Source organism: Eutrigla gurnardus, assembly GCF_963514095.1.
Source record: "Eutrigla gurnardus genome assembly, chromosome: 7".
NCBI classification, from domain to species: Eukaryota; Metazoa; Chordata; class Actinopteri; order Perciformes; family Triglidae; genus Eutrigla; species Eutrigla gurnardus.
Genome location: NC_139921.1, coordinates 28329975 through 28350364, shown reverse-complemented (window position 1 = coordinate 28350364; position 20390 = coordinate 28329975). Strand labels below are relative to the sequence as shown.

The 20390-nt window shown below is 42.8% G+C and overlaps 1 protein-coding gene across 2 annotated transcripts in view; it reads left to right on the top strand.

Moving 5' to 3' along the window:
- atrn (attractin) overlaps positions 1-20390 on the top strand; it is a 114183-nt gene that overhangs the window by 29830 nt on the left and 63963 nt on the right. Inside the window, exons 12-24 of one of the 2 annotated variants that reach the window (XM_084012567.1) lie at positions 2958-3178; positions 4474-4595; positions 5920-6058; positions 7475-7656; positions 10308-10527; positions 11047-11232; positions 12892-13137; positions 15041-15178; positions 15868-15961; positions 16696-16748; positions 17557-17651; positions 19413-19491; positions 20091-20245. In XM_084012567.1, the coding sequence (XP_083868693.1) occupies positions 2958-3178; positions 4474-4595; positions 5920-6058; positions 7475-7656; positions 10308-10527; positions 11047-11232; positions 12892-13137; positions 15041-15178; positions 15868-15961; positions 16696-16748; positions 17557-17651; positions 19413-19491; positions 20091-20245 (1930 nt within the window). Of the gene's footprint in view, positions 1-2957; positions 3179-4473; positions 4596-5919; positions 6059-7474; positions 7657-10307; positions 10528-11046; positions 11233-12891; positions 13138-15040; positions 15179-15867; positions 15962-16695; positions 16749-17556; positions 17652-19412; positions 19492-20087; positions 20246-20390 lie in introns of both variants that reach the window. The other variant, XM_084012566.1, reaches the window with a different exon arrangement.

Sequence of the window (20390 nt, the reverse complement as noted above, 5' to 3'; positions counted from 1 at the left end):
GCTCAACTTTGAGTTTACTGCTGTAGGAAAAAAAAAATGTATTTCTGGCTTTAAAAATACTAAACCGAATGAAAACACAATAACATGAAAACAAAATGAGACCACGATCCTTCACTCGGTGGGCGTTCTCTTCCTCCCGTACACTTCCACGGAGGAGATCCTCCCAACGCTGCACGCTTCTTTTTCCTTTTAATTTGTCTCTCATACATTAGGCCCTCTCTGTTAACACGGGCAGGAAGTGAGACAGTAGGGCAGATGTCTCCACCTGGTTTCTCTGCATGGAACCAGGGTGACGGGTTTGATTCCCTCTCGTATTTAATGATGCTCTCGTGGCATTTAAAGGAAATACAACGTGGTCAATCAATGTTACTAATTGTAACAGTTTAACAGAAACCAGACTTTATCTGTCTGTCTTTCTCTCTCTCAAACTCTACCTCTCTCTCTCTATCTCTCTCTCTATCTCTCTCTTCCTGTCGTTCTCTCTTTAACTCTCTCTACCAGTCTTTCTCTCTCTGTCTCTCTCTCTCCCTCGCTTTCTCTCTCTCTCTCTCTTCCTGTCTTTCTCTCTCTTTCCCTCTCTCTCTCTCTCTCCCTCTCTCCCTCTATCTCTCTCTACCTGTCTTTCTCTCTCTCTCTCTCCCTCTCTTTCTCCCTCTATCTCTCTACCTGTCTTTCTCTCTCTCTCCCTCTCTTTCTCCCTCTATCTCTCTACCTGTCTTTCTCTCTCTCTCCCTCTCTTTCTCTCTCCCTCTCTCTCTCTCTCTCTCTCTCTCTCTCTCCCTCTCTCTCTCCCTCTATCTCTCTACCTGTCTTTCTCTCTCTCCCTCCCTCCCCCCCTCTCTCCCCCCTCTCTCTCTCTCCCTCTATCTCTCTACCTGTCTTTCTCTCTCTCTACCTGTCTTTCTCTCTCCCCCTCTCTCTCTCCCCCCCTCTCCCTCTCTCTCTCTCTCTCTCTCTCTCTCCCTGTCTCTCCCTCTATCTCTCTCTACATGTCTTTCTCTCTCTCTCTATCTCCCTCTCTCTCCCTCTATCTCTCTCTACCTCTCTCTCCCCCCCTCTCTATCTCCCTCTCTCCCCCCCCTCTCTCTCTCTACCTCCCCCCCCCCTCTCTCTCTCTCTCCCCCCCCCCCCCCCTCTCTCTCTCTCTGTAGATTATTATTATTTTCTTGATTGAAAATGCAAACACATCTCATAATTTTCCGTTCAACTCTATCGATATCGACGACAGGAAATGGTCAATTCTCCATTCTTGTTTTAAACACAGCAGAAATCTGCCTCGGTGCTCCTTTTCCCAAATTCTAGATCAGGAACCCCGAGACGCTCGGCTGAGAAAACATCAGCTCAGCGTTGCGTTCGGAGACTCAAACGCTTACGACCGCCGGAGAGACGGCGCGGCTGGGATGAAAACCCCCGCTACCCACGAACGTAATCGCTGTGTGTTCACACATGACGTTTCATCACCAGTCTGCCATGTGAACGGAGGGATGACTCATCGCCGAGTCTTATCTGCACCACCAGCAGAGCAACACGGCGATCCATATTCAATTCTACATCCTGTTGTAGAGAAACGCATCAAACACTAACATGAATCACCGCCGCCGTTTGAGTCCGTATGATTCCCGTTTCCTCGGAGCAATTAACAGTGAGTTCGCTCATTGATTCGGATTCTACGCAATCACAGGCAGACGTCACACTATTGAACTTCAGTTTTTTTAGCTTTGGGAAGAAAACATTTCAAAGCACTTTTAGTGAGTTCTGGAAACGCAATTATGAAATGCATCAAAAAAGGAAAAATGTATTCCCAATTAAGAGAGGATGCACAAACAAAATGCACTTTTCCTTTAAAAGACAAAAGCAACGTTTTGGTTTGAGTGTTAAAGGGAAAATATTGATGTTGGAGGTTCATGAATAAGAGAGATCACCTTTTTCATTGGCCTCCACTTCAACATTCAAAGATTCAAAGAGTTTATTATCACAGGCCCGGTAACCCTGTTCAATGAAATGTTCCCTTTGATGTCCACAGAATGCCAAACAATGTAACATTTAAATATAAAATAGATACATTGTACAAAAACAATTGAAAAGTCGGTCCTTGATTTTCCGGATTCATTTTTAAGGCTCGACTCTTTTTGCCGGCTCCGATGAAGGTTTTGTGATGTGTACCTACACTAGACCTCAGACCCTGATGCAGACCCCCTGCAGACCCCGGTCTAGTCGGGAAAACGAAAAGAAAGGCGAAGCGTTCGCTGTCTCTACTTAAACACTCCTTATAAACCTCACATTTCTGCATCCAAAACTTCCATCTGGGTCTTGAATCTTTGAACTTTAACACAAACTTTCATGATGTCTCGGCCGTCCTTTTGCTTCTCTGCAACTTAAAAAAAAAAAGAAAAAAGAAATGAGACAGAAAATGGAAGCGGCTCACTCATGTGGTCCCCCTGCAGGACTCCCAAATCCTCCTCCTCCTCCTCCTGATCCGGAGACGCTCAGCAGGAGGTCCAGAGCCCAACGGTTTGAAGTGTGACCCTCTCTCTCTCACACACACACACACACACACACACACACACACACACACACACACACACACACACACACTAATCCGTGCAGCTGAACAACGGCCAGCGGAGAGAGAGATGTTCAGAAATGCCCTGTGCTCTGCATCCAAACACACACACAGCGGGATGTGGAGGGGTGGGAGGGGGGTTTGGTGGATCTGTCGGGCCCAGGAAGAGAGTGCTTGTTGGGGATTTAGCCGACTTGTGAGGCCGGTCGGAGCCCCGGAGAAATGGAAGAGCACTCGGACTAAGCTTCTCCCGGCTCTCGCTGTCTACAAAAAGGTCGAAACTGGAGAAGATATGCGGGACACAAATCTCCCTGAATCCCTTACATCTTCTCATCGCCCCCCCCCCCCTCCCTCCTCTGTAGCTCGCTAACATCTTCATTCCCTTTCTTCTCAGTGTGATGTACGTGTTCGGCGGCTTCAACAGCCTGCTGCTCAGCGACGTGCTGCTGTACACCTCGCCCAGCTGCCAGGCCTTCTCCGGCCCGGCGGCCTGCAGCCAGGCCTGGCCCGGCATCCAGTGCGTCTGGAACGGGACGGCGGGGGTCTGCCTGCCCTGGGAGAGCAACGGCATCGGGGCCGGCGAGCTGCTGCCGGCCTCCTGTAACACCCGATCATGTAGGTGACGCCACGTCTGCTGTATGTGTGAAACTAATCCCAGATTATTATTTCAGAGTGTCTGCATTCACGACGCTGATGTTCGATGGCATGAATTAGCAGAAATGGCTCGTTTGTCGCAGGCTGCCAACGCAGTCTCGCACACCGGAGAGGGAAAATGCCAGAAATAATGTGTCACCAGGGTGTGTGTGGTTTAAGTGCACCTTTTAGAAACAGTCCTGCTGTCATTGACTCTGATTATGTGCTGAAACTGATTTAGTGGATCAAGAGGAAAATGTTCCTTTTTAAATTGAATATTTTTTCCGAGCTGTTGGGTCGGACAAAACAAAGATGTTCTGAAATGTCATAGAGAGCAATGAAGCCGGAGGGGGGGAACCAATGAGTGGGTCTCTCTCTCACGTCCGTTAGCAAACAGAAGCTGCTGCGAGTCGGGACGCTGCCACCGACGGGGGAAATAACCAGGAACTAAGCTTTTATGAAAACTCAAGCAGGAAGACGTGAGGCATCCGCTGTAAAAAATGAAAAAAAAAACCTGTGACCTTGATGCTCAGTATGCTGATGTGTGCAACAAACTTGTCCACCATGTTGCTCCGCTGTGTTTCTACGGTAGCCCAGAATGGACAAACCAAACTCTGGTTCTGGAAAGAGTCATTTTTTGTACGTTACCTGAAGGCCACCGTATGTTCCCTCCTACGCGCTTGGAAAGGGAGGGGTTGCAATCTGCAACCTCACCAATAGATGTCACTAAATCCTGCACGCTACTCCTTTAATCCTCTGAAGTCATAAAAAAAGTAGAATTTATTTGATAATTTGTTTTACGATTTTTGAATCTCATTTTAAATTTTTTTTTAAATGCTCAGAAGTGTTTTAGTCCAAAATTGGGGCTAAACTTACTGAACGATTTATATTTTTGCAACCTGTCTGTCCCCTGTGAGTGCAAATGTTTTTTAGTTTTTTTTTTTAGAGAATATGTAAAATATATAGGGTTTTGAATAAATACCCCAAATTTAAGCTTCGATTTGGTTTCTTTCCATGATGACCGCCAGGAAGTTGAAAATCTGCCAATAATGTCTGTCTTTTTTACAGCGTATGCAAATTACTATCTTAAACCAGCCGTCCTTTATTTTATTTATTTATTTTTCCCCCAGCTATTTTACTCACCGAGGCATCTGGAGACGGCACTTTAAAAACGTTTCCTTCACTCCAGTTATTTTCTAAAAGTAATTTCCTTCCATATTATCATAAGATTGCATATTGTTCTTTTTATTTTAACTATTTATGTCCCACTCTTGCAGACGCTGACAGCGAGCGCTGTGACCAGTACACCGACTGCTACAGCTGCACGGCCAACACCAACGGCTGCCAGTGGTGTTCAGGCCAGTGTTTGTCTCTGGGGAGCAACTGCACCGCCGCCACGGTAACGAAGCCTCGCCGCTGACGCCATCGTTACTCATCACGTTACGCTACCTGTAATAGAGTGGCGAAGTACCGCCTTTCTTTCACGCCTTTCTTTCCCCGCCCTTTTTTCCCCGCCTTTCTTTCCCGCCTTTCTTTCACGCCTTTCTTTCCCACCTTTTTCCCCGGCCATTTTTCCCCGCCTTTCTTTCCCGCCTTTCTTTCCCACCTTTTTTCCCCGCCTTTTTTCCCGGTCCATGGGACCTCGATATGAATTTCTGATGCATGTATTCCTTTGGCGAGATCTAAATTATTTTCTGGTCCCGTTTGAATTGTGCCATGAATTTCACATTTGTTGTTTGTGGTTTTTAAAGCGAAGCGAAGAAGTTAGTTAATGGTAGGTTTTGTATGAGGCTGCTTTGTGAACTACAGCTCTTCGCTGCTCTCAGCGTCAATGATATCCGTCACTTTGAGCCAGCGATTCCTCTTCTTCTCATCGGACGGGAACCGAAAGCATGAACAGCCGTACCTGCTGGAACATTCAGGAACATCTTCGTTTGATCGGCACTGAATCGCTGTGAGAAAGGGTGATGACGTGACGTCACATACTTTTTCATTGTGTTTTCTCTACAGCCTTAAACTCAACAAAATAAATGATCAAACTCTTGACGTGAAAAATGATCATTTAAATCCACAAACAACATATTTCTAATTCGGGGCATATAACGACTGGGACCAGCAAATAATGATATGATCTGCATTGAGACCCATACATACATTTTTATGATCTCAGAGGTCCCATGGGAGTCTAGCGGAAGGGGCGGGACTTCACCACTTTATTACAACGCGCCTCGTCACTCCTTCGTCAAATCTGATTTGTCGATCTGTGATTAAAATGGCTGCTCGTTTAGATGCCACGTGGTGGTTCGAGCGTCTCCTCCAGCACTCCGATTCGATCTCTGAAACGATTGATTGATAAGGGTCAGTCTCTCTCTCTGACCGTAACTTGGAATTTACAATTTTAATGACTGCAGATGGAAATGAGCTTCGAGCTAAATCAGGCATATTTACACAAAGTGATGTATTTACACCAATATGCTTTCTTGCCTTCTTTTCGTGCCTTCTTTTGATGATGGAATAACATTTAATTTTGTGCCATATGAGTGATGTAATAATTTGGTTAATTTGGTAATTCTAAATATGGCCGTTAACTATGTAAATATCTCAAATTTGACATTTCCATCAGGTGCCGCCCTGTCTGGAGACCGAGTCCACATCATCTTATTACAGTCGGAACAGCTTGCATTGTGTCATCCTTTGTTCTGTTTTCTGCCTTCCCTTCCCAGGGGGCCATAGGGGAGTTTGACGTTTGCCCCAAGGACAACCCGTCGTACGTGTGCAACAAGAAAACCAGCTGCAAGAGCTGCGCCGTGGACCAGAACTGTCAGTGGGAACCTCGCAACCAGGAGTGCATCTCGTTGCCAGGTAACAGGAAGCCAAAAATTAGCATCACTGGACGCAGGCAGAGGAATATTATAGTATTTTTACAACCTGGGTTTTATTTATCCGAGAACAATTAACTTAATTTCATGAGATCTTGCGATGCATCACTAATAACATAATATGATATATTGATATATGGATTAAACGGGGCTGTAATCAAAATAGTTCAGGCTCACGTATCCCAACGTTGACGTTCAAATTCAGAATCAACATTTGAATGCGGCACGACTTCTGTTTAAACTCTGTATTTCTGCACCGTCGCAGATAAAGTTGAGGTTGCACTAATCAGCGTTTCCCCCTACAATCATCCTGCAGCAGCGATCATTAATATCCCGCTCTGCCACCGACGCCGGGCTTAGCCTCCACACACACACACACACACACACACACACACACACACACACACACACACACAGCCGCAGAGAGACAGGTGAAGGGAAGATAACGTTGTCGCCGTGGTTACATACAAACTGCGGTGAGTTGTACTGAACGGTTGCAATAACTCCGGAGTGTTGTGAAGTCCAAATGTATCCAAACGAATTGCCAAAATTCATATTTTATTCATACGTTCTGCTTTAGTCCATATTTGTTGGCGTCACAAACGACATACACGTTATATGAATGAATTGATTTAATTAAAAAAGCTCATTTAATCTGGTGAATCAGACATTTGAAGCTTCATTCAAACCATGACCGAACCTCTGGATGCAACATCAATGAGCTGGAAACAAACAAATGCAAAAATCTCATTAATTAGCCTGATGAGTTCGAAATTTTCTCAGAACTAAAATAATCACAAAAATAAATAAAAGTATTTTCTGGTAATACAAAGAAACAGATGCTTGTTTTATTCCAAAGGTACATATAATAATGTATTTATGCTCTTATGCTTTTAAAAATGCAAGTCAAAAACATTAATGTAGTTATTATTATTATTAAGGGGAAATATTATCATTATTAACATAGTGAATACATTTCCCCTCTTGAATTAAAATGGGCCTTTTGGGCAGCGATTCCTGACCTGTGGGTCAAATGATAAATCTGTCACAACTAGACGATTAAAGGTTTATTTGTAACTTTAAGCACTTTTCAGTCCCTTCAAAGTGATGAGACATAAAACCTCATAATCAAGACAAAGTGCAAATGACACATACTATAAAAAGACAATTTAAGAGCCAAAAGAATAGATATAGACTTTTCTTTTGTACAAAATGATGTAATAATTTTCAGATTTTCCCCTAATTTCTTGTAAAACTCTGAAATCACTTTGTCTAACTTCACCATTCCTCCAAGAGGTGACAAGTAGATTTAATGTATAGATAATGAAGGTTAATGAAGATCACGCTGTCAGCTTGCATGCCGTGTCTCTGATACGCCCGTCGCCTCTCTGCCCTCCAGAAAACGTGTGCGGTGAAAGCTGGCACTTGGTGGGGAACTCCTGTCTGAAGTTCATCACGGCGAACGACTCGTACGACAACGCCAAGCTGGCCTGCAGGAGCCACAACGCCGTCCTGGCCTCGCTGACCACGCAGAAGAAGGTGGACTTCGTCCTGAAGGAGCTGCAGATCATGAGCGTGGTGGTAAGTACGCTGGATATTAAGCATCAGATTAGACGACAGCAGCGGCGTGAAAGATTCGTAACAGTTAAAGACACAAAGAGAGAAGATAAAAAACATCACATCGGCATCGAGACGGAAGAATCGGCTAAATGAAGGAGATTAAGCCGTTCGGAGCCTCTTGTGTTGAGGTGACGTTTCCGGGTGAAGAAGGAAACCGAATCTACGAGATCCGACACGCCGGTTCACGAGATATACCGATAAATAGTCTTTATTACTTACGTTATCTCTAAACCCTTTGTAGTTTTGCCTCTCGGATGCCTTCGTGGTAGCTGCTCTGCTCCAGGTGAGCTTCTGCTCAAATTCCCCCCCTTTTTTTGTGATTTTCGGACCACTGAGCGTGAAACAAATCTTCCATTAACAGATTCTTTCCTCAGACATCTCTTACTCGCTCCATTAGAGCAGCTACGGGTGGAAATCTATCCCAACAATCGACTAAACGCCCGCGAGCCTCTGTTATATCGTCAGGCGGCCGCGGGGGTCACACATGCACAGATAGCTGTGTGTGTGTGATTGACAGCGTTGGCTTTAATTGCTGCATCTAATTGGACAAAGCACAGGCAAGATGCAGAGAACGAGGTGAGATGAGTCAGTTACTGAACAAGTGTTTGGAGCTTTGATCCTCTTTACTCGTGATAATCAAGAAATCCAGAAGAAGCTCATATTTCATTAAATTGAATTAGAGTTTTGGCTCAAACGCCCTGAATTCAGCTTTAAGCCAATCAGGGTTTTGCCTCTTGGCTAAAATTCAGAGCTACATACATGTTGTGAGACTAGAAAAAACCCAGAGAAACATTAAACTGTATCAGATTAACATCAACAGGGACCATATTTTTCAGGTTTGATGTCATTTTTCAAGTTTTTTTGATGAGTTCGTCGAGCACCAATCATCCTCTGGTTCTGCCTTCTTCTCCAATAGTGAACTTTGATTAACGAGTGAATGACACTCAGTGGGGGCGGAGTTTCACGGCTCTACAGCCAATGAGTTTGCAGCCATGAATCGACAAACTAGGCATCAGAATAAAGGATGATGGAAGAAACATAAATGTGTCATTAGATGTTGACAAAGTCATCTACAGAAAGGACACCTGTCTCATAATGCATCCATAGGATCACATTAATTATTAGGCGCCGTGGAACGTCATGATCCCACATTATTGCTCCATTTACAGCTAAACAGTTTGGTATGCGTCCACACTTCTCTGAGGAGTGTTGCGTAATCCTGGACGTGTGTGACAAAGCGCTGCAGGACTACAGTTGTAACCACTCGGTCGTCTACAGCCTGCCTTCGTTTCTGTGCAGGATCACCTAGCAAGCACGAACGCCGCCATCATCCCTCTCCGAAAGCCACCCATGCAAAAAAAGAAAAAAATGTGTAAGCCACTTAAGCTCCTTCAGAGTGGGCCCGGAGCCACCGGCATATTTAATGTCAGAGCGGAATAAAACAGAAAAGATTTGAGTCTAAATCGCAAAGCCGGGTGCCTTTTTTTTTTTCCATCCATACTAATGAAACGGTTTGGATTTCCCCTGTCGGCCTCAATTCAATTCCACTGGTTAGTTCCAAGTCATCTGTATGCTTTGAGGTGTAGAAGAAGTAGAATGTCTTTGGAATTATATTAGTTGAACAATGAAAAGCTGTACAGACACACAAGTCTTCCCGCCCAGTTGTATTGAAGCTTTTTTTTTTAGCTCGTTTCAAACTCAATCCGAGATTCCAATTAAACCCCGACGGATCGGTGATTCGACCCCACGTTTGTGAGAGATCGAGCCCTCTTTGTTTACCGCCGCTGCGACGGCATCGCCCCATTGATTAGAGATCGGGATGGATAACGTGGAGCCTCCCCGAGAGAAGTGAAGTTAAAGCTGTTTTTTTATTGCTGCTCAGTCAGTCCGGAGGGGGAATTTATGTTAGCGGAGCTGAAATATCACTGAATATCATTCTTTCTGTTTGTTGTTGCTGACACACACACCGGGGTAAACTTGTGATTCCTGATAATAAAAACACAAAATCAGTTTCTGACATTGATTTTCACCAAATGTCACATTAGTCTCCATCTGCGGAGGCACTTACGCTTGTCTGTCAGCCTATTTTTAACCCTCTGAACATGAAATTCTGTGTTTTTATGCTTCTGTCACATTTTTACTCAATGTGGCCTTGTTTGCAATAATCAAGTTCTGCACCTCCGTGGAAACGGCACAATCGTGGCTAGAGGAAGGCATAACATATTATAATGAACCATTCATATTTTATTTTACAACCTTTTTTAACTATATTTTTACAGGCTTCCCTGACCTTACCTCTCTGTCGTTTATTTGCAAAGTTTTACTGAATTTTTGCCTTGTGTCTATTTGTCTCAGCCGAGTCAATCATGGCTTTCCAGTTGGATCCGGTTGGTTCAACCGGTTTAGTTTTGGCAAATGAGTAATTTGCAATGAAATGATTTTAATGATCACTATTTTAAGCTTGGATTTGGTTCCGTTACCTCATGAAAGTGTTTTGTCACGCATGATCTGTCAAACCCACCGGCGGTTTTGGGTTTCAGAGGAATGAAAAGATGACTTTTCACAGAAAAATCGAGGCGAAGAGTCTCAAGAATCTTGTTGTGTGTCTGCAGTACAAGGCCTCGGTGACACCCTGGGTGGGGCTCAGGAAAATCAACGTGTCCTACTGGTGCTGGGAGGACATGTCGCCCTTCACCAACACCACCCTGCAGTGGCTGCCCGGCGAGCCCAGCGACGCCGGCTTCTGCGGCTACCTGGCCGAGCCGGCGTCCAGCGGCCTGAAGGCGCAGACCTGCATCAACCCGGTGAACGGCAGCCTGTGTGAACGGCCAGGTGGGTTCACGGACACGGAGGTCCAAAGACTTTTAGGTTGAGTTTGAAATGCTGCATATATTGTTTTTGAATTAAGTCAGTCTGCTGCATTCATTTGAACCATTCTTAATGTGTCCAACTTGATGGAAGTGCATTACTAAATTGCTTTACTAACTATTGAACTTTATTTAACAGTGTAAAATAGCAGACTTTACTTGGAGGTTAAAGGCTTTAATGAATTTAGGTTCGTTATCATATCATTTTTTTATTTGTGTGTTGTTTGTTTATTTATGTAAAGTGTCTGAGAACTTTTAAAAGCGCTATACAAATAAAATGTATTATTATTATCATTATTATTAAATGACTTTGCATCAGAAGTCTGACTGTTTGACCACTTTTTTTAAGCTCTTTTTTGCACCTTTTTGTCTGTTTTCTTTATATTTCTACATAAAGAAACATGTTTGTTTGTTTATCATAGTCTTGTAGAATCTGAAAAATGTCTGCATTCATATTGAAACAAATGTTTCCCCCCCCCTCCAGCCAATCACAGTGCCAAGCAGTGCCGGACGCCGTGCGCCATGAGGAGCACCTGCAGCGAATGCACCAGCAGCAGCTCGGAGTGCATGTGGTGCAGCAACATGAAGCAGTGCGTGGACTCCAACGCCTACGTGGCCTCCTTCCCCTTCGGACAGTGTATGGAGTGGTACACCATGAACACATGTCCACGTAAGACGCCGTGCTCTTTTCTCCTTCTCAGACATGAATACAGTTTTTATTTTATTTTTGCAAAACACCATAAATATATACAGATGGAAAATTTGAGAAAATGATTTCCTTTCATTACATATATTACAAAAACATCTTTTCTGTCCCCCCTTTCATAACAGTGTAGACTGAAATGAAAACCCCTCAAAATATTTTTTACAACACAGAAGTGAAGTCAAAGGAAATAATTTAAAACGCCCGTGGCTAGACACTCGACAGAGGCAGGACTCGCCATTTGTTAGTTTTGACATTGAGTGCATCCATGTTAGTAGTAGAGTGTTCCTTCATAAATGATCACAAAATATGTAATTTGGTAGTAATTTCAGGGTAAATAGAGATGGTGTTCAATTAGTACACCTAATGAATAATTTATCTCTTAGCTGGTGCGAAACTACAAAAGAGCATTAGATGTTAAGTCAACCTTTCATTTTCTTGAAATGGATTTTCATACACACATTTCATATTTCGACTTCTTGAAGTGGTTCTCATTTAAACGTGCAAATAATAAGTCCTAATATTGTTCTAATATAATTCTCTTCTCGATTTTATTCTCAAAATGCAAAATAAATTCAAAATTTAAATTTAAATTGCCAACTGAATCATATCTGGAGGGTAAAGTTTCCAATAATAAATGAATATTTACTTGGATTGAAATACAGTTTTCTTTCTTTTTAAGGACATTCCTGTTTACCTTTATAGTTAGTACCACATTACAGGAAACCACCTGGGAAATTAGGGGCCAGTAATTAAAGAAAGTGTGGTTTTGTCTTTCTGTTTGTTTTGCAGTGGAAACCCATCGCATATACATGTTAACTTTTAAGCTTCTGTTAATCCCTCCTTGCATTTCAAACGTCAGTTCTTGTCCTGTTTATTTCACATGAAAAACACCATCTCATGAAAGTGTTGCAACACACTGTTTGCTTTAATTGCAGCCGCTACATCTATAATTGTTGATGAATTGCAATGTATGGAAGGAGAGGAAAAATCTCCACTCGTTAAACGAAAACACAAATCTGAAGTCAGCTCGTGTTTGTGCTCCACAGTTAATTTACTCAACCAATTAAGCATATGTAGCCATCTTCATCAGACCCTATAAGGCAACATTTTAAATAACCGTGGCTCTCCGGAGCGGAGCGTCTTTTTAAACCTTCATTTAGCCGAGCACATTAACCCCCCCCCACCAGATGAGATGGGAATGAATAATCTGGTTGAATAGTTTGATAACTTAGTCTCCGGCTGGTGCTTTTTGTTTTGCGTACACAGCGGCTGAGAGCCATTTTCATTTATTTAACCTGGCAGGTCAATTAAATACAAATTGTTGTCTTGCAGCCATAGGCGGAAAAACTCCCCCGGGGGGGCAGCTGTAGGAATTAAAATATAGGCAGAGGATCAGGAATGAGCTAAATGAACCGCTGAGCCTTGTAGAGGTGTTGTGGGAATTAATTGAAGCTTGTGGGAAAGGCTCGACATTGTTTACTTACCGTTACCCCCCACTCACACTGTAGGACAGACAGTCATTTATGAAGTGAAACCCTTGATTTTCACAACGCTCGCTGTGAAGCTCTTTTCTAAATCATAAATCATCACGGTTTTCATGCATCCTTTTGTGTCGTCCTGCAGCGGAGAACTGCTCCGGCTACAGAACCTGCGGTCAGTGTCTAGACCAGCCGGGCTGCGGTTGGTGCACCGACCCCAGCAACACGGGCAAAGGTCAGTGCATCGAGGGCTCGTACCGGGGCCCCTTCCAGACCTCGGTGCCGGCCCCGTCGACCCTCCCCGGCCTGTCCGCCAGCCGCCAGCCGGCCCTAAACGCCAGCATGTGTCCCGGCGAGGCCAAATACAACTGGTCCTTCATCCACTGCCCGGGTAGGAACAATCAGCTTTTGGTTTAGTTTTAATGTTGATATTAATCAATATTCATTTATGTTGGTAAATGCTTTTCCTGTTAATGTATTTACACTTAAAGTGAAATCTGTTGTTGTTCAAATGGGGGGAATGTGGGAGAAATAAAGCCAAATAAAAACATTTTTTACATATAATAGTGCAGATATTCAGGGAAGGCATCTCTAAAGGAGGAATTATATATTTGCTGGATGCTGCAAGCAAATAACAATAAGTTGTCAAAGGTAATTTATAAAATAAATGAGGACAAGAAATAAAGATGGGCCTTTTTCTTTTTATTAAATAAAGGTATGATGAAAAACATTATATAAATAGTAATGAAATGGCTCAGGTTTTGTGAAGATGTTTTCAGTAATATTCATGAAACTGTAATAGAAAGTCGTAGCCGCAGCAGTAATAATAGGCCTTCATGATGAAGCATCAAATGAAACTTTCTTTCGTTTCTTTTATATATGTCTGCACTTCAGATGTAGATAAAAGATAACGATTGATTGAAGATCGTGTTTAAATAAGAAATTAGATGGAAAAGGAGTGTATCAATGATATGCATTGGCATAATAAAGTGTACATATTTTAATATATATATGTACATTAAAATTAAAGCAGCAGAGGATGAGATAGTGTTGACTTTATGTCTTCATTTCACTCCCTAAATGCAACTTTTCCTTTCCTCTTAATATCCGTCAATTTGAAGCTCCACAAGTCTAACTTTTTATTAAAAAAAGAGCCAAGTTATCATTATACAACAGTTTACTGTTCGTCGTGAGTTCATTGATCCCAGTGTGTAAAAATCCTTAAAGTGCCCCTATGATGAAAACTGCTTACTGCTCTAACAAACCAAACTGACCATGTTTTGCCCTTTCATGGGGATAACCCTAACCCTAACAATTATGGTTGTTTCTCCTAAACAGAAACAAAGGACCCTGCAAAGGGGCCATTGCAACCCTATTAATAAATCTGTAGTAAATTCAAAATAAAGCTGGCAGGTACAGAGGATATCAAAGTAACATTATTTGTCAAACGAGGACCCTCACACGGGGCACCGACGGGCGGTACATGACTCACACGGGGCACCGATAGACAGTTCAGGACTCACACGGGGCACTGATGGACAGTTCAGGACTCACACGGGGCACTGATGGACAGTTCAGGACTCACACGGGGCACCGATGGACAGTTCAGGACTCACACAGGGCACCGATAGGCAGTTCAGGGCTCACATGGGGCACCGATGGACAGTTCAGCACTCACATGGGGCACCGATGGACAGTTCAGGGCTCACACGGGGCACTGATGGACAGTTCAGGGCTCACACGGGGCACCGATGGACAGTTCAGGACTCACACGGGGCACTGATGGACAGTTCAGGACTCACACGGGGCACCGATAGACAGTTCAGGACTCACACTGGGCACTGATGGACAGTTCAGGACTCACACGGGGCACCGATGGACAGTTCAGGGCTCACACGGGGCACCGATAGACAGTTCAGGACTCACACTGGGCACTGATGGACAGTTCAGGACTCACACGGGGCACTGATGGACAGTTCAGGACTCACACGGGGCACTGATGGACAGTTCAGGACTCACACGGGGCACCGATGGACAGTTCAGGGCTCACACGGGGCACTGATGGACAGTTCAGGGCTCACACGGGGCACCGATAGGTAGTTCAGGACTCACACGGGGCACCGATAGACAGTTCAGGACTCACGCTGGATCCCAACACCTTTTTTTTTTGTTCTTGCAAATCAACACACAAATCCATTCATGTTTTGGGGCCTGGGGGCTGTTTTGTGAAGCGAAGCTCTTCTTTTGTTTCATGCAGTCGTGTGAGTGCTTTTTGTTTTTACTCTTTTCGGCAGCCTGTCAGTGCAACGGTCACAGCCAGTGTGTCAACGAGAGCGTGTGCGAGAAGTGCGAAGACTTGACGACCGGCCGACACTGCGAAAGCTGCATCTCCGGTTTCTACGGTGACCCGACCAACGGGGGCAGCTGCCAGCGTGAGTACCCGCATTTTTTTTTCTTCCCGTGCACGGCTTCATTTAACTTGTCAGGAATTTTACAGTACAGTTTTATGTCTGCCATTCCCCATCCCCCCCGCCATGATTCCTGACTGCACAGTAAAGCGCTGCCGTGGGATATTAAAGATTTACTCCGCTCCGCAGCTAATGCCGACAGTCAGTCAATCAGAAAACAAATCAATCGTCCATTCCTTACACAGCTTCATTTTTGCCTTTTTTGGGCGCACTAAATCCAGGTGGAATAAATATTTATAGCCATAAACCAAACCTCTCTACATGTCTTCATCTTGTCAGTATTATCTGTTCATTGTTTATGCTTCTTATTTCTACCTCCCGCTTGCAGCAATGGTAAAGGCATGTTTTGCTTGACATCTCATAATGACATTCTTTATATATTAGTTTGGCTCAGGGAGGCATTGTTTAGCAAAAAAAAGTGCACGATCAATACCTCAAAAAGGAGCCGATAAACAAGTAATTAAGAGGAAACGAGTTCCTGTGAACAAGGAGGCAATTGTAATAGGCTCGTTGTTTCAGCTGTCAACCATCATTAGATTTGTTTAAATTTCTAGGGCAGTCCTTTAACTACAAGGTCGGCGGTTCGATCCCCTGCTCGTACTGCCCCCCCATGTCGATGTGTCAAAGTTTTATGTTTGGTGTCTTCTGCTCAGCCTGCAAGTGTAACGGCCACGCCAGCATATGCAACCCCAACAACGGCAAGTGCTTCTGCACCACCAAAGGCATCAAAGGAGATCGCTGCCATCTGTGAGTTTAACATTTTCTATTTTCCTGTCCTTGTCCGTCTCTCGTCTGACCTGCACTTCGACGGAAATGTCTCAATAATGCAATATAATGCTGTTATAATGCCACAAATCATGAAAAGTCCAAGTTGAATGTCTTTTAATAATTTATTATACTAACATTTGAAAGAAAATTACTTACTCAAGAACCATCAGAAATGTGAAAATCCAACAATAATTTCAGTTTCTGGCTTTGTAAAATGGTGTGAGGAAATACCCGCCTGTTGCGTGGGTTCAGAGGGGTCTCATACCTCCGCCTCCTTTTTTTTTTCTTTTTTGTGGCGCCACACGCTCAGCGGGAACCTTTATTATGAACTCTGGAACTTAACTTGTGTCTTGAGGCTTTTAAAACTCTGTTGCCGTGTTAACATTGTTCTGAATCTCTGCACACATTATGCATTTTTGTTTGGAAACTTAAATGTACAAAACCCCTGCAAGCAAAACATGCTAATATGATTCAAGACTCAACGCCCTCCTTGTACTTTTTTTAGTCTTTTTTTTTTACTTTTAGGCATACTGTAATCTCACTGCAGGGCTTCCCGAAACCTATTAAAAACACTTGAGATACAGTTTCACAAAATCCTCAGTAAAAAAAGAGGTTACTTGTTGTCGGCTCGGCCTTCTCACTTTTCTTCTCCGTCGGTTTTCCTTTTTCGCTGTGATGTCACTCCGCTTATCGTCCACCTCTCTCTGTTTCAGGTGCGAAATCGAGAATCGTTACCAAGGCAACCCCCTCAAAGGAACATGCTACTGTAAGTGGAATCCCAATTACCAACTTCAGTGACCATGTCTGTCTGTCTTTCTGTCTGTCTATCTGTCTGCCTGCCAAGACTGTTACATGGCTCTTAAATCAAAGTAGGTCTCAAGTAGTTTGATGTTTTAAAGAAATCACAGCCAGAGGACAAACGAGGTGGAAGGAACCGAGAGTGAGCTTCTGAAGGGCCGTCTCTCTCTCTCTCTCCAATTTGGCAGTGTGGGTTGTATTATAACGATTTGCTCACTAATTAGTTCATCATCTGACAAAAAACTGGAATTGTTACAACTTCTTTAATAATAATAATAAATAATAATACTTACAGGTATATATTGCTTTTTTGGATATTGAATGAATAAATAAATAATCAATGGTCACTAAAGACACATTTAATCCGTGACTCCTTCAATGGACGATGCATTAACAAATATTTAGTTTTTCTAATTTTATTGATCAGGTCTTTTTTTTTTTTTTTTATGTAAAAATGCCTTTCTTAGTCTTACTGAGTCCGCTTATTTGCTGCTTTTCTCTGTTCCTCATGAATCCTCAGGTCCATCCAAGAAAAGTCGATTTTGAAACGAAAGAAGAAAAAAAAGGGGGATCTGGGTCATTTCCCACCCCGAGCGCTGTGTGAAAACATTCTTCATGTGTGACTTTCAAAACTCGACTAAACAAAACTATTTTTGTAATCCCCACCATGCTCTCTCTCTCTCTCTCTCTCTCTCCCTCTCTCTCTCTCTATCTCTCCCTCTCTCTCTCTCCCTCTCCCACACCCACGCCGCCGGCGGCTCAATCACTTCAAACAGACACGCTGCTCATCGACTACCAGTTCACCTTCAGCCTGTCGCAGGAGGACGACCGCTATTACACCGCCATCAACTTCGTGGCCACGCCCGAGGAGGTGAGTCTGACAGTGAACGCCCCACCGTCCCGGCAGCTGTCGCTTCCCATCGGGACCTAAAGATTAGAAAGTCGGCACCGGGAAGTTTCTTCTTCTTTACCATTTTGGTAAATGATAATAACCCCGATAACAGCATCATAGTCATAAAAATAAAGCCTTTCGCAAAACGAATATAAATGTTGCTCTCTTGTGAAAACCATCTCCAAAATATTCACTTTTCATGAGCCGACGAGACGACGACGCACTTTCAAGTGGATTTTATGAACGGTTTATTTAGCTTAAGTTGAATTTTTCCAAACCCAGTATTTCATCCTGTTGGACAAATGCACAGAAAAATCACAATATTCACTTAACAGACACAATCATCATTAGTTCCACATTAAAGAAAACACTTAAAGCGGCGGAGAGATTTTAATTTGAAAGGAAATAACAAGCTCCAACCGTAATAAATAGAGTCCGCTCCTTTTAAACCCACGAAACACAATATAAACATTAACAACTAACAATTTAGCTGTTATGGTAAATAATAATAATATCTTTATTTAGTTCTCATCATATCAAGCTACCATACAACATACCATACCATACAATATAGCATATGGAGGGAGGTATTTTAATAGAATGTTTTAACACAAATATATGTAGTATATATACATGTGTATTTATGAAACTAATAAAATACATCAAACCAAAAAGAGTCACACAGACATGACGTGTGATGTCATAGCGAGAACGTTGTTTACCTGCAGCATCTGACGGGCTCTGGTGAGCTGGTCGCTATGGTGACCATTAAAAGAAGGAGAGTGCTTTGTCCTGTAACCTTCGGTGTCCTTTAGGGCGACACCAAGTTGCTCCCCAGGGTGCTTCTTCACCCGCTGCTCCTAAATGCTGCAGAGGATTAGGAGCAAAGGTCACAGGTCACGCATGTATAATGTATATATACATATATGTATATGTGACGATTTAAATCCCGTACGTTCCCCATACTGCCACATATATAGAATAATAATTTTAGTACGTCACATGTAGTGGACCGATACTGTAGTAGATATATACCAAGTAGTTCAGTATGTACTTTGTAAGGGCGGCTGCACTAAAAGTAAAAAATAAAAAGTGTCCCTTTGCAGATCAGAGATGTGCACAAACACGCTGTGCATTTTTAAAGTCACGGGAAATGACATTTTGATTGCATCTCGCTTCCGTGGTTTTTATATCCTCCATTAGAAATGTAACTCGTCTGCACGATGAAGATGCTTTACGCTCGTTTATTGAGCCGAGACGCCGCGGAAAACAACGAGGTCCTCGTCGTACATCTTCAATAACGAGTTATTAGCTGATAATTAAACAAACAAACAATAAAATGCCGCCTTTCAATTCGTGTATAAAAATCTCCGTTTGCGACTGCACTTACAAGTATTTAAATGCATGTCATTATCGTCATTGACTCTTGTTCAAACATTTGTTTTGCTAATACAGCATCCATTAGCTGTGTAAATGTGCAGCACAGTGGCTGTTTGTACAGCGGCAGACTGGTGTCGGGGGGGTAAGACGGACCTGTCTCACCCCCGACAGACCTGTCTCACCCCATTTTTTTTTTCAGAAAGCAGACGGGATTTTTTTGACCTGCTACACATTTTATAAATGTTTCTTCTTATTTCAAATAAAATCTGTTTAATCCTTTTTCTTCTGTGATACAGCAGGATGATGATGATGATGATGATGATGATGATGATGATTCTTTGTCCCCTCTTCCTCCCTCAGCCAAACCGGGATCTTGACATGTTCATAAACGCCTCAAAGAACTTCAACCTGAATATAACCTGGGCCACCAGCTTCACCGGTACGTCTCCCCAAAACACCCCAGTACACTTACAATTTACATTTTACATTCACATTTTTACTTTTACTTTTACATTTACATTTTACATTTACATTTTTACATTTACCTTTTTACATTTACATTTCACATTTACATTTTTACATTTACAATTTTTAGATTTAAATTTTTAAATTTTTTAGATTTACACTTTTTAGATTTAGATTTTAAATTTTTTAGATTTACACTTTTTAGATTTACATTTTTACATTTACATTTGTATTTTTTTTAGATTTACATTTTTTACATTTACATTTTTACATTTAGGGCATTCAGCAGACGCTTTGTCCAAAGTGACTTCCAAAAAGTATTTTTTTCTCAGAAGTAAGTGAAACAACAATATATAGCTACATACTAAGTACTAACATACGAGTGTTAGTTTGTGCTGAAGTGGTTTTTAAATCAAGTATTCCTTTTTAATAGTTAAATCTATTCACACAATTTAACGGCCTGTTCTTCGTCTGCCTATCTGCCTTTTGGCTCATACTTCTATGTCTCTCGTCCTCCGATCTCCTTCATCAAACCCTCCATAACTCTGGTTCCTCCTCCCCGTCCCTCAGCAGGCACCCAGAGCGGCGAGGAGATCCCCATCGTGTCCCGGAGCAACATCAAGGAGTTCAAAGACAGCTTCTCCAACGAGAACTTCGACTTCCGAAACAGCCCCAACATCACCTTCTTCGTCTACGTCAGCAACTTCACGTGGCCCATCAAGATCCAGGTAAGCCCAACGCACACATATATAAGATAAACGACACGCTTACAACACTACAGACGATTGCATTTAAACCATTCAAATCCTCATTGTGCCTCAAAGTCGTTGTATTTTTTAAATACAATTTTTGTCTGCTGAAATCCACAACGGA